Genomic DNA, 14,593 nt, shown 5'->3' on the forward strand with positions numbered 1-14,593 from the left:
TGGGAATTAGAGATGACAGTGATGCAGGCAAGTTCCTTGTGCTATCACAAGAAACCCAGTACCACTTTGCTGGCGAGGGCTTGCTGGTTGCACAAGCCCTAAGAACCTCATGCAAAAAGTTTCTCTGAACCAAACAGACTGACCAGTGCTCTGTGGAGCATGGCTACTGGAAAACCAAGCCCAGGCTCTGGTCTGGGCCTCACAGGCTATGCTTCATTTCTAGCTAATTCATGGATAATTTTGGTGCAGGGGTTGAGGGTACTTGGAAATCAGCTGGAAGGGGAGAGTCTGCCTGTTTGCAGGGTCTCAGGAATGACTGGAGCAAGCAGGAGCTGGACTTGAAGAGGAAGATGAGCTGTTCAACAGGCTGTGGAATAGAGGTGCTCATGAGACATCAAGAGCAGTCCTGCATAGAAGTGGAATGCCAAGGAGTGGGAGAACCAATTTGCAGCACAGCTTTGCTGCACCTCTGGCATGTGTCTTAGCAGAGCAGATCTGCTGGCACATGAAGCCTCCCCCAAAAAAATGAGGGCTGAACACTGAGCCAGCCTCTGCCTCCTCCTGCTATTTGATTTGACTGGGTAGGATGGCTGCCTGGTAGGAGGCTGCAGGGCAGACCTTTTGTGGGGTGAAGTCCTTCCAGAGCAGGAGGCTGTTTGTCACCCCTCAGGCTGGGTGCTGACACTTGATGGCTCTGCAGAGCTGAACCCAGCACAAGCTTTCACCAGCTTACTCATGTTAGGCACAGGATAGGGAAACATGACAGCAACTGGGGCACTGCCAGAGCATTTGGAACAGCAGAAACCTGCTCCCCCACCTTGCTCCCTCACTTGCTTATTCTCCTCTCCCTCTCCTCTCCCTCTCCTCTCCCTCTCCTCTCCCTCTCCTCTCCCTCTCCTCTCCCTCTCCTCTCCCTCTCCTCTCCCTCTCCTCTCCCTCTCCTCTCCCTCTCCTCTCCCTCTCCTCTCCCTCTCCTCTCCCTCTCCTCTCCCTCTCCTCTCCCTCTCCTCTCCCTCTCCTCTCCCTCTCCTCTCCCTCTCCTCTCCCTCTCCTCTCCCTCTCCTCTCCCTCTCCTCTCCCTCTCCTCTCCCTCTCCTCTCCCTCTCCTCTCCCTCTCCTCTCCCTCTCCTCTCCCTCTCCTCTCCCTCTCCTCTCCTCTCCTCTCCTCTCCTCTCCTCTCCTCTCCTCTCCTCTCCTCTCCTCTCCTCTCCTCTCCTCTCCTCTCCTCTCCTCTCCTCTCCTCTCCTCTCCTCTCCTCTCCTCTCCTCTCCTCTCCTCTCCTCTCCTCTCCTCTCCTCCATAGATTTTCAGTGTTTAGTACAGCTGACTGTCCTCATGACGAGCTTTTGACACACATACTGCCCTCAGCTGACACATGTACTTGGATTTCTACCCCTCTCTGCTAGAAGCTGCCTGTCTATGAGCTCTCTACCTCTCTGATTACTGCAGTTGTCACTTTTGGAAGTGGCTAGCAGCCCTGCTTGCCCCAGACAAGCAGGCTGGGTAGCCACCACCTCTGTTTCCCATGGGCTTGCACGGCTGCATTTGAGAAGTGTGTGCTGAGTTTTCCTGGACCATGGCTGTGTTTCCTCCTCCTGATCAGTTTTTGTTTCATTCAGACAATGATGTCACGGCTTTTCCAGGCAGTTGAGCTGCAGCAGTAGCAATTGCTCCCCTACCCTTCGCGGGGCAGAGGTCTGCAGACATCTGGCAGGGGCAGCTTGAGCCGGCGACCCCGGACGGTGCTTGCAGTGCCAAGTTGCTGTCATACACCGGCTGCACTGGCGTGGGGGTTCAAGTTCGCTGGGTCTGAACAGGCCTTTGGAGGTGCCCATAGCGGTGCCCTTGTGGTGAGCGTGACCTGCTCACCAATTTATTCTCCGGTTCTTGGGTCTGGTTTTGGTGCCGGGAATGCTGCGCTGGGTGAAACAGGCGGCAGGGCCCCGCGGGCTCCGCTGTATTCTGCTGTGTGTCCACCAGAGGGCAGCAGGAGACGAGCTTTGAGCGAGAGGTCCTCGCAACGAGAGCTGGACCTGCACAGCCCCAACTCTCACCTTCCCTAAACACGGGAGATGGTCCAGCCCACCAGCCCGCTTGCCACCTTTTGTGGCCTCCTCTGGACCCGCTCCAGCAAGTCTATGTCTTTCCTGTGCTGAGGACACCAGAGCTGGGCACAGCATCGCAGGTGAGGTCTCAGCAGAGTGGAATAGAATGACAGAATCACCTCCCTCTACCTGTTAGTCACACTTCTTTTAACGCAGCCCAGGATGCAGTTGGCCACCTGACTTGTGAGTGCACATTGCCAGCCCACGTCCAGCTTTTATCCACCCAAAACCTCCAAAGCCTTCTCCACAGGTCTACTTTCAATCCCTTCACACACAACCCTCCCCCCCCGCCGCCCCCCACCCCAGCCTCCATTCATAAGCATGGATTACTGCAGCTCATGTGCAGGATCTCACTCACACTTGGCCTTGTTGAACCTCATGAGGTTTACACAGGCAAACTTAGCAGATCTGACCAGGTCTCTCTGAATGGCAACCTCTCCCTCAGGTATGTCAACTGCATCACACAGCTTGGTGTCATTTGCAAACTTACTGAGGGCACACTCAGTCCTACTAAGTCATTGGTGAAAATATTAAAGAGCACTGGTCCCAGTTTAGAGAGGATGATGTGTGGGAATGCATCTAAGGCCTTACAGAACTCCACATAGATGAGATCATAACTCCACATGATGAGAGAGAGAGAGAGAGAGAGAGAGAGAGAGATTGCCACCTAACCTGAGATGTTTGCTGCTATTTGGGAAAATCTTACAAAGCAGGGCAAGATTTGCAGGCAGAAGGCAGGTGCTTGTCCACATCTTGTTCCTAGAACCATCTCATGTCCCTTCTCAGTGTGATTCTGCTGTGGGGAATAACCATCTGCAGTCCAGGGTGGCCAAGAGAAAGCCCACAGGGAGGATGCTGTGTCACTGGGATGCACACTATCTGTTTGTGGGGTTGAACCCAGGTGCTCATGACTACCTAGAGCCTCCTCACCTGGCCTTTCTGAGAGCATCACAGACAGAGGGAAGGGAGGCCTAAGCTCTTGTGCAGAGCTGATATTTATAGAGCAGTATTCTAATAGTGAGAGAAAGAAGAGCCCATCATTTCATGATTTCATGTGCTCACCCATTTGAGGTCATCACCTCCTGCCTTACACTAGTAACTCCTCACAGCACAGGTCAGCATCTGTTTGCAGAGTCCCTAACTCAGCCCCATCCATGGCTCCTAATTGTCACTGCAGTAGTACAAGTAAGTACTCTGCTAACCACTCTTAGATCACCCTGTTTCTCTTTGCTTCTGCATGCTTCTGCTGCTCTTCCCCTTGTCTGACTTCAAAGGGGCTGCTTTCAGTCTTGGTAGCATTCCAGGAGGCTGAGACTGGGAAAGAATCTCAGCAGCAACAGAAATCCTGGTACAACTTGGGCTCTTAGGTAGAGACATCACAAACATTAGGTAGCAGGATGCCTCTGTGAACCTGTGCAGCCTGGCTGCCCTCCCACTTTGTTACTTGGAGCAGGAATCCCAGAGGCCTGTAATTAATGAAGAGTCAAATTCTTTTGGATTCGTGCCCAAGTTTTACTACAGAAACAACAGTTTATCCAGAAACCCCTCAGGGCTGTTGCAAGTCCATGTATGATCCTGACCCCAGTGCTCTCCATATGGCCTGTCCCAGGAACATGTGGTACAATTCAGCAGGAATTTCTCTCCCTTGTCAAGCTTTTGGTTTTCAGTGTCACTCACGTATGACTGACTGCTCAACCTTTGCTCACCTGCATCTCTCAGGGCAGCATCACTCCTCCACAATCAGGCACCTGCTCTATCAGGTTTTGGCAGGCTGCAAGAGCTATGAGGCTGTGGCAGCTTCCTCACTGTTCTACAGCACTGACTGCATACCCAGAGCCAGGATGAGGAACTACAGGGGGATCTATTTTGTGGATGGGGACAATCTTTTTAGCAAAGACCATTGCAGCAGCACAAAGGGAGATGGTTTAAACTAAAAGAGGGGAAACTTAGACAAAATACCTGGACCTGAGCAAGGCCTTTGACACTGTCCTGCACCACATCCTGGTCTCCAAGCTGGAGACACAGGGGTTTGATAGGTGGACCACAAGATGGATAAAGAACTGGCTTGATGGCCGCACCCAAAGAGTGGCTGTCAATGGGTCCATGTCCAAGTGGAGGCAAGTGACAAGTGGAGTCCCTCAGGGATCAGTCCTGGGACCAGTCTTGTTCAACATCTTTATGGCTGACATGGACAGAGGCATTGAGTGCAGCCTCAGCAAGTTTGCTGACAACACCAAGCTGTGTGGTGCAGCAGACACACTGGAGGGAAGGGATCCATCCAGAGGGACCTGGACAGGCTGGAGAGGCAGGCACAAGCCAACCTTATGAGGTTCAACAGACCAAGTGCAAGGTCCTGCATCTGGGTCGGGGCAATCCCAAGCACAAATCCAGGTGGGGCAGTGAGTGGCTGGAGAGCAGCCCTGAGGAGAAGGACTTGGGGGTGCTGGTGGGTGAGAAGCTCAACATGAGCCAGCAGTGTGCACTTGCAGCCCAGAAAGCCAAGCAGAGCCTGGGCTGCATCAGGAGAAGTGTGGCCAGCAGGGCCAGAGAGGTGATTCTCCCCCTCTACTCTGCTCTGCTGAGACCTCACCTGGAGTCCTGTGTCCAGGTCTGGAGCCCCCATTACAAGATGAATGTGGATGTGCTGGAGTGTGTCCAGAGAAGGGGCACTGGGGTGATCAGAGGGCTGCAGCAGCTCTGCTGTGAGGACAGACTGAAAGAGTTGGGGCTGTGCAGGCTGGAGAAGAGGAGGCTCCCAGGTGACCTTCTTGTGGCCTTCCAGGATCTGAAGGGGGCCTACAAAAAAGCTGGGGAGGGACTTTTCAGGCTACCAGGGAGTGACAGGACTGGGGGGAATGGAGCAAAGCTGGAGATGGGGAGATTCAGGCTGGAAGTGAGGAGGAAGTTGTTGAGCATGAGAGTGGTGAGAGCCTGGAATGGGCTGCCCAGGGAGGTGGTTGAGGCTCTGTCCCTGGAGGTGTTTAAGGCCAGTCTGGATGAGGCTGTGTGCAGCCTCATCTAGGGTAGATGATCCTTGTGGTCCCTTCCAACCCTGACTGATTCTATGAAAACAGAAGGAAGGCATTTTTTGCAGTGAGGGTGGTGGCACACTGCCACAGGTTGCCCAGAGATGTGGTAAAAGCCCCATTCCAGAAAATATTCCAGGTTGGGCTGTATGGAGCTTTGAGAAACCTGATCTAGCTCAAGATATTGCTACTTACTGCAGGGATGTTTGACTACAAGCCTTTGAAAGGTCTCTTCTAACATAGAGCATTCTATGATTCTATGGCCCTGGCTCCCAGATCACAGCATAAGTGCTGGAGTGTAACAAAAAGGGAATTTCCCTGCTGGCACGGCAGCGGTACGAGGCAAAACTGCCCTGCTCATGAAAGCAGAGCTGAAAGGATGCAGAGGGTGTTTTGCTGGCGCTAGCCAGGGAAGTGAGCTGCGATGAGAGCTGGGTTTGTGGCCACGATGACAGCAGAGGGCACGCTTTGCTGGTGCAGCGCTGAGCCGACCGCCTGCGCGCACAGTCCCAGGCGCTGCTTGGACCGCTCTGGATCCGCGGAGCAAGCTGAAAACGCGGGGTAAGGAAGCAGCCACAGGAATTCAATGCAATTCAATCGTCTGCAAAGCCACATGCCCCGCAGCGCTGCGGCAAAAAAGAAAGGAACCAAATCGCCTTCGCTGCAGCCCAGCAGATGATGGATTTATCTGGCTGGGGAATGAGTCTAAAAAATTCAGAGCAGACTGATCCCACGGAGGAGCTGGGGGAGGAGGAATTGGTAAATCAGCCTGCAACTTGTTTGCCTCTGCATGCCTGTGACGGAGTCAAAAGGATGCCTAGAGGTTTGCCTTTACCCCTTCCCCAGGATTTCTCCACTAGGAGACAGTCCAAAGGTGTATAGAACAGACTCCCTTTCTCCAGTCCCTCATTGCTGGTTCCTTCAGGTCCACACAAGAGGATTTTCTAAACCAAAGCACACATGTTTCCATCTTTGGTTAAGTGGTATTTTTTCTTTCACATTTCCTTGCAATTACATGTCAAAGCTTCTCAGAATCAGAGTGATCCTCCAAATCGCTCTGAGATCCTAAAAAGCTTCAATCCATTCAACAAGGGTCAGACTTGATGGCAACAGTTTCTCTTCAAACAGACTGAGATGTTTCTCAGAATGCATTCCCACCAAAGCCTTGACTCTGGTCTTGCTTCCACCTGCCTCACAACCTCAGTCAAATCCCAAGAGGGGAAAAGCAGTGAAGGTGGACATCAGAGCTCTTCTGATGCTGCTCTATCTCAGGACTGAAGTCATCTCCTGATGTAGCCCAAGAACAAAGAGCCTACTTCCCTTGGGTAGGTGTCTGAAATTCAGTGGAACAAATACAAGACATTTCCATGAGGTAGTTTTTTAACTCGTGGTAGAGATCACCACTGTAATTCCTTCAGCCTCCTCCTGTGCTGCACAGAGAGGTGGGGACAGAGCCAAGCTCTATTCCAAACTTTGCTTCTATGTGGCTGGAAGAGCCACAATAGCTGAAATGGTCATCAGCCCCAGCAGTTCCCAGTGTGACTGAGGGTCAGTGATTGCCTGGAAGAGATAGGTCATACAGGTGCCAAAACCAAACACAATTTCCCATCCCATGCAACAGTTTGTGACTGTGCTCCAGGCCATTTCTGTGCCCTGGGAAACAGACACTGAACTGATGTCCAGACACATCAGTGCAGATCCATAGCTGTTTCAGCTCAAGAAGAGCATATCCATTCTGCCCCACTCAGAAGTAATGGAGATTCCCAGTGTTCTCTTCCCTTTGGGATGACAACATAAATGGCAAAAGAATGCCAGGCTGGACAGCTGCCTGTTGTGTAACGTGGCACATTAGGTAACAGCTTCCAGCAACCACAGAGGAGTCTTAAGTAACCCATTGCTGCCTCCAATTTCCATCTCTGCTCCTCCTCAACACAGCACACGAGTAGGCTGCTCTGCCCTGGGCTGTGGGAGCTGGAATGAGCTGATGCAGAGTTGGGGTCCTTTGTAAATCTGGTCCAGGTGAGCATTGCAGCACAGCACAGCTGGATTTTGTTGTGCCAAAGACAAGAGCCTGGGGGCTACAAAAACAGTCCATTCATGGTGTAAGTAAACTGGAAGAATCAAATTTGCTGCTACAGGCACAACTGGAAGAAGTGGGAAAATTACTGTACTGGCAGAAACCACACCTAAAAAAATTCTTTTGAAAGGGTAGGTTTGACACCTTGGTATACGCTGCCTTGACCATCTTCCACATCTAGGACTGGCTCTGTTTCTTTGACTGGGGGAGGAGAGACATCCTGGCCCAGCTGCTATCACAGGGACATGGTGGAGAGCTCCAGAAGTCATGGCCTTTGAAGCCAATTTGTGGGTTTGGGATCCAGATTCCTGCTGATCTTGGCAGGAGGCTTCATCCTCTGCCTGAAATAAAAAGGGTATGTGTCTGAACAGGAGCAGAGGCTGACTTCTCTCTACCAGTTCCCGAGAGTAACACCAGAGCTAGAAGGACAGACAGGGTACCAGAAGTTCAGGATTCATTCAGGTCAGGCAGCTGAGGAAAACTTGACTATAAAAGCAGCACAAGTCCTCCCAACTAACAGGCTCTCCTGGGCTACAAATGAAAACTTCTCTCACGGGTGTCATTCATTTTGCACCATGATTTGGGGAGGACAAAGAGGATGAAAGCTGAGTGTGGTTGCAGGTGTCCACACAAAGGACATGAGGCACTATGCAGGGAAGGCAGCTCCAGTCCAGCCCAGAGGTCTGCCTGGTGCTGGGAGTGGCCAGCACCAATTCCTCTTGTGCTGTAAAGTAGAGCAGAAACACCTTACCTCATGCTCCCAGCTCAACTTCAGCAAGCCCAGTCAGCAGCACCAGGGTTGAAAGGGAGGAAGGCACACTGATAGGAGATCTTTGTGCAGTACTAGGGTCCTTGTCCCCACAAATCTTTGTTTTTCCTCAGCTGGAAACTGAGGCATGGGAAAGTCCCTGATACCTCTTTATTAGGTGGTAACAGAGCTCCTGCCTTGCACTTCATCCACTGCTCCTGCCAGTTGGGAGATATCTAAAGAGACCTGTCCTTCATCCTTCGAGGTGACAGGGCCTTGCAAGCAGCTTTGTTCAGTGTGGGCATCAACCAGGTCTTGAGATCAGGCTGGAGGAGTTGGGGAGACCGACCAACTAGGCAGGACAGGCACATCCCTTACGAGACCAGCAGGTCCATCTATCCTGAGGAGACAGACATCACTGCAGCCTCAGCCAGGGCTCTGCACACCCCGACCGAGGCACCACTTTGACATTGCTTCCCCGAGCTGCAGAGCTATGGCAGAGACACCTTCCCGGGAGGCTGCCGGCAGCAAACAGCTCTGCCCCCGCAGCCAAGGGCTGGGTAAAGACAGCTGCTGGAGAACCTCGTAGGGGCCAAGAAGTCAGTAAGGACCCCCGGACGCAGCTCAGCATCGCCCATTCTCTGTTAGAGCCAGCTGCAAATCCGCCTTTAAGGGGACCCTCTCCAGCTCCCCGGGCTCTGCAGCCGTGTCTTACCCGAGGGAGAGTAAAGCCGCGTTAGGGCGAGCGGCTCTGGCACCGAGACCGCGGGCGGCTTCGCCCTCCGGCCTAGGGGTCAGAGCCGCGGTGCGGGCGGCGCGCAGCCGGCACCCCCGCGCAGCCGAGAGGCTTGGTGGCTGAGGAGAGAGCGGACGAGCAGGATGGAGAGCTCCAGAGGGGCACTGACTGCGAGAGAAAACGCGCCGTGAGCCAGACTGCGGCCCGTGGGCGGCCAGAGGTGCGGTACTCCGGTGGCACCGGGGACGCTTGGCCGGCCTCGGGTAGAGAGCAGCATCCACGGTCGAGGCCCCCCCGGATCCCGGGCAGGGACCCACCCCCGGCGGCGTGGGGTGAGGGGGGCGCCCCCGCCTTGACGTCAGGAGAAGGGTTTATAAAGAGGCGGGAGGCGAGGAGATCCCCAACACCGGAGCTGAGCCGCAGCGGAGCCGCCAGCGCCTCCCCGCCGCCGCCTCTCCGCGCCCGACCCGCCGGCGAGATGCTGTCGTGCCGCCTCCAGTGCGCCCTGGCCCTGCTGTCCATCGCCCTGGTCCTCGGCACCGTCTCGGCCGCCCCCTCGGACCCGCGGCTCCGGCAGTTCCTGCAGAAGTCCCTGGCTGCCGCCGCCGGGAAGCAGGTGAGAGCCCCGCGTCGGGGCTGCCACCCTGGGCACCCCTCAGGCATCCCGCTGGGCATCCCGACGGCCCTGCTGCCGACCCCCGCTTCTCCACTGCAGATCCTCGCTTCTCCTCCAGAGATCCCTCTGATTCCCCGTTTCAGATCCCCAACAAAGTCCCCGGCACCTCTGTTGCATTCTCCCGGCTTCCCTGCTGCAGATCCCTCTAGTTCCCCACTACACCCTTTACCTCAGTATCCTCAATGCAAACCTCCAGTCTCTCACCAGACCTCCCTAGCGTCCCCATTTCATGTCCCCAGTTATTTGCTGCTGGCTCCGATTCCCTGACAAGATGCCCTGTTTCCTTGCCAGGGCTGAGCCAGGGACAGGCTGGACAGCCTGGGGGTGAAAAGGGGGCACAGCCAATCAGCCCAGTTCAGCTGGGTACAGGTGGAGTATAAGGAGCAGCCACTGTTGGGGAAAGGCACAGAGAGCCTTTTGAAGCTCTCCAGGGCTTCTCTGGGGCATTGAATCAAGGCAGCTGTCCTGGTGCAGGGGGAGGATGTCCTTATCCATACAAGAGGGCAGCCGGCACTTGGAGGGACGAGAGAAAATAATAACCCCCGATGACAGGATGACCTGACTCGACCTCACGTTTTCTGTGTTGCTTTAGCAGCAGCCTTCTCCACTGAATTCAGCGCAGTGTGATGGAGCAGTGGGAAGGGAAAGTGGGGTGGTGCTTGGTTGAGTTTGCCCCCTGCCAGGACCAGGACAGCAGTCTCTTCCCCACGTCAGGACTCTTCTGCTCCGCTTTATTCCATAGGCACAGCTGCTGTGTAGCACCTGTCAGGCTGCGCCCTTCGGAGAGCCAGGGCTGCTCTTCTTCTCCAGAGTCTTGCATGTCTAATCTGGGCACAAATGTGTCCTAGAAAGACAGAGAGGTGAGACCCCAAAAGCCAAGGAGTAATTGTGATCTCTCTTTCCCTCTTTCTCACCCCCATCCCCCCATTCCTGCTTCAAGGAACTGGCCAAATACTTCTTGGCAGAACTGCTCTCAGAGCCAAGCCAGACAGAAAATGAAGCTCTGGAGTCTGAAGACTTGTCCCGAGGGGCTGAGCAGGATGAAGTGAGACTGGAGCTGGAGCGTTCGGCTAACTCAAACCCCGCTCTGGCACCCCGGGAACGCAAAGCAGGCTGCAAGAACTTCTTCTGGAAAACTTTCACATCCTGTTAGCTTTTGAAATTCACCTCTTCTCCCCATCCATCCCTGCCTTCTTCCTATCCCCCCACCCTGAGCAGAACCTTCACCACAACAGGCGAAGACTGTAAATACACAAATCCACGGTTATGGTGAAATTAAACAAACAAGGAAAATTCGAGTTTGATTTCCAGTTTCTTTAATAAAACTTTCTGTTCCAATTGTACCTGATCCGCTTGAGTTGTGATTTCTGACCAGTTCTTTAATGACATGCATTCTGCAACTCTTTCAGATGTACTATTTTTAATCCTTTGTTGCAATAAAGTTTATGTTTCAAACGGTGATGCTGAGGCTTGGTGCTTAATGAGAGAACCTGTCGCCTCTCAGGGTGTTTTGTCTTCACAATGCCTCCTGTCTCACGGCGGCAGCAGCAAAGGGCATGCACGTTTCCCCCCCCCCCCCCCCCCCCCCCCCCCGCCCCTTTTTCATTGTATTTCTTTGATGTGGCCTTTCTGAGGGACCTAGAAACACAGCGGTATTTTAGCTATCAAATCCCTCTAATTGTGGCTGAGTCAAATCCACAACGCTGGCACTTCAGTCAGTCTGGAGGATTTGCACCCATCCCCAGAGGCGTCGCAAATAATTTACGGCTGTGTATTCCGAGTGATGGGGACGACAAAAGCAGTTCACAGCACGAATTTGCTCCACACACATCTCCTTCCCTCCTTAGTCGCAAACACTAGAAGGTTTTCTTACCTGGCATATTTTATGCCTTGCGACATCCCCTACTAACGCTGCTTCTCGGATTCCTTTGGAAACTTTCCCTTTGTTCTGTTGCGCAGGGAGAGATTTCGCGTCTCTACAAGGCTGAGATGTCAACTCCAGGCTCTTAGCCTCTCTCCATCTAATAAACTGGCTACAACGTCTTCTCTGCTTAGTACATCGTCACTAGAGGCAACATTAGAAGGGTATTAAAAGGCAATATTCAGTAGGGTAGGAGACAGCGCCAGAAAAAAAAAGCCACACTTCTCTCCATGGAAGAGGAATTCTTCGTGCTTTTGCAGAGTCTCTTCCCTTTCTGGCCACGCTGCTTTCAGAAACCCGACCGTGGGTGGGTTTAGCTGCAGGGTATGCATCCTGCACAGGGGACCCGTGTGACTTCAGTGAGAAATGCATCATTCAGGAATAAAGCTAACAAACACTTTTAGCCATTATCTGTGCAGAGAAGGTGGAAAATAGAGGATGGCTGAACACACTCCCGGCGAATGTGGATTCCCAAACAGAGAACGTGTGAAGTTGCCGCTGGTCTGTGGCGACATCACTCTGTGGGATGTTGTTCTTGATGGGTTGTGGGCAATCGTCTTTATTCTTGGTCTACCCTTTATTTTTTTTCTCTGTGAGCAGAGGTTTGTTAGATTTGAGTTGGGGGCACTTGAATCCCTTGTTACTGCTTATTATAGAAGTGCCAGCATGAAATCCCAGCCCTGCCACACTCACTCACTGCAAGGCTTGGCCCGGCTGCTCCACAGCCGACTGGCAAGAGGCAAGGGCAATACTGACATATTTGGGAGGGAGTCGTTGGCATCACTTCAGCCCCTTTATGCTCAGAGGTAGGGCTGGATGTGCTGCAGGCAGGGGTTAAGGACTGCCTGCTCCCTGCCTGGCTGCGGCATCCTCTCCTCCTCCCTTAGAAGAGAGATAGGTTTTGTGGTGTGATTCAGGGGAATGCATGGTGTTGCAGTGCCACTGGTGGGGTTAAGGGCTCTGCCTTCTGTACTGGAGCTGAGTGTGTTGCAGACTAGACTGGGAAGTGTGATCCTCCTGGTGCTTCGGGGCACCCTCTGTCAGCTGCTGGATTTCTGTGGCTGGTGCAGCTGTGGAGGGTGCAGGATTAACTCACCCCTGGGAAAAGGGCAAGGTAGACACTGCTGGAAAGGAAGCCTCCAAAAAGATGTTTGACAAGTACAGATAATGTAGACAGTTTCTCAGCACTTAAAGCAGACAGAGTAAGAGTAGGACCCTGTTTTAAAGTCTGAAGATGGACTATGAGAAGAAAATCATGGTCCTAGCTCATGGCTGATTTTTTTTCCTGCTCTGCATCATCAAGAGAGTAGATTTTATGGGATTCATCAGAGACCTCTCCATCTCTGGCTGCTTGCTCCTATCTTGACTGAGGTTCCACTTAGCTCAAAAAAGCAGCTAATTCTTCTGTGCCGAGGCAGCCTCAAGACAGCAGCTACAGGAACAGAAAGGGGGTGGGAGTGCCAGGGGCTTGAATATTCTTACTCACCAAGTCCATTTTTCATGGGCTATAAATAGACCACTACTTGCCGGAGGTTTTTCCTCCTGGCCACTACGCTCAGCCAGAGCTTCTGAAGGGAGTTTAATCCTGCCAATTGCTGGAGTGAAACTCATCACAAATAGGGATGGGGATGATCCTCAAGCACAAGTAGGAATTAAAGGCAGTGATTCACATGCTACGCCAGCCTGTTTCAACAACACATCTGGCATCATGTCACGGCAGCCCCTACAGAGTTTAATGAAGATATACTGGTGGAGGCTTGCATGAATGTCCTCAGTTCAGAGGCAGAAAAGCAAATCTGCTCTTTCTGTCAGCTCAGAAGCTCCTGGAGTTTGGGAAGAGGGCTGCCAGGGCATTAAATACAGTATCAGCACACGTTATTGCACTGCAGCAGCACTGGCAATCTCAGCTGCTAGAACCGTATGAACACAGTGCAAGAGACACTCTTGCCCTGCTTGAGCTAAAAAGACTAGAAAGACAAAGAAAGATTTAGTGTTTCTTCTTGAGGTGGGAGTTATGGAGTAAAGAGATTAAATGGCCACATTTACTCCCTGGACACACAGCCTGGAAAGAGTGCCCTAGGCTGGGAAGACACTTGCTGAGCAAGTCTGAATCTAGGATGAGCAGATGGATATGGTCAGCTCCCATGGGCCAGAGCTGCTGAAGGTGAGAGACGTTTTCAAGTGGTGATCTCTGCAGGTCATAGCTGAGGGTCCACAAAGGAGCAGCTTCAACAGAGGCCTGGGGGAGGCTAGAGGCTGTGATGATCCACATGACTGATTCATCTCCCCTCTTACACTCAGTGTCACAGGCAGACCAAGAGCAATCCCCTTTCCAGCAGGTGCTTTCAACCTGGTGATTCATCTGAAACAGTGCAGGCAAATGTCCACGAGGAACCATATAAAAGGCCTTGAAACAGCTGTCTGAAGAGCTGCATTTAATGAAAACCAGCAAAGGTTGTGTAAGGCCTGGAAACACATATCACCCACTGGGAAGTCAGAGATGAGCTTCTCAGTCATTCCCAGCAGCAAGCTCTACAACTAATGATGCCAGAGGAGGTCATTCACTTTAGCAAGTAGCACAGGAAGTTTCTCATGCCCTCTCCAAACTGGTGAAAAAGGCAAGTCTGCCTTGCCCCAGAAGGCTTGTTGGTGACAGATAGCTTGAAGTGATCCTAGCTGTGGAGCAGAGCAAATAGCTGTAGGATCCAGGTTTCATAACCTGGGTTCCCTCTGGCACCACCTAACCCCTTTGGGCTCCACAGATCCATAAGCACAACTACCCTTCACTCAGCCTGTACAATGCTCTGTGTTGCCTTTGTCTTTACTCTGCCTCTGTGACTTCTAGCAAGGATTAGACTGTCGCTGATGCACAGCCACAGGGAGCAACTCAAATTCCCAGACCTCTGCTTTCACCACAGGAATCTTCTTTGCTTTCATCCTGCCTAATTCCAGCACCTGTATGGGTCAGCACCAGGTGATGGCAAAGAAGCACTTGCTGCTGCAACTGAATCCTAATTCTCTGCAACCAAAGCAGCAGGATGTTTATTGGCCAGGGTGAGAAAAGCTATACCTAGGCAATAGAAGTTATTTGGACAAGGAACAGAATGTACTCTGCTCTCTGAACACCCTTCTGACTCTTTTGATGGCTTCTCAACAGAATAAAACAATAAAGCTGAGCATTTTATTCTCCTTTGTTTTACTAGGGAATCACTTGTTACATTTTGTCAACTCTCAATTGTACTTCAGAGAACAGCTGTTGAGCCAAAGGCTGTGGGTATCTCAGAAGGCTTTTAGATCCCAGTCT

The 14,593-nt window shown here is 52.4% G+C and overlaps 1 protein-coding gene across 1 annotated transcript; it reads left to right on the forward strand.

Moving 5' to 3' along the window:
* Window positions 1-9,070: 9,070 nt before the first annotated feature.
* Window positions 9,071-10,827, forward strand: SST (somatostatin). Its single transcript, XM_064164770.1, has 2 exons — window positions 9,071-9,308; window positions 10,309-10,827. Exons 1-2 carry the CDS (start codon window positions 9,171-9,173, stop codon window positions 10,519-10,521), a joined length of 351 nt encoding a protein of 116 aa, XP_064020840.1. The 5' UTR covers window positions 9,071-9,170; the 3' UTR covers window positions 10,522-10,827.
* The last annotated feature ends 3,766 nt before the right edge of the window (window positions 10,828-14,593 follow it).

The sequence above is a fragment of the Pogoniulus pusillus genome, chromosome 26, assembly GCF_015220805.1.
Source record: "Pogoniulus pusillus isolate bPogPus1 chromosome 26, bPogPus1.pri, whole genome shotgun sequence".
Classification (NCBI taxonomy): Eukaryota; Metazoa; Chordata; class Aves; order Piciformes; family Lybiidae; genus Pogoniulus; species Pogoniulus pusillus.

What these genes read in the sequence shown, in the direction of transcription:
- SST (XM_064164770.1), top strand. Translation starts at nt 9,171, where the DNA reads ATGCTGTCGTGCCGCCTCCAGTGCGCCCTGGCCCTGCTGTCCATCGCC. An exon ending in CTGCCGCCGCCGGGAAGCAG is followed by an intron (nt 9,309 to 10,308) that starts GTGAGAGCCCCG and finishes TCCTGCTTCAAG; the next exon opens with GAACTGGCCAAATACTTCTT.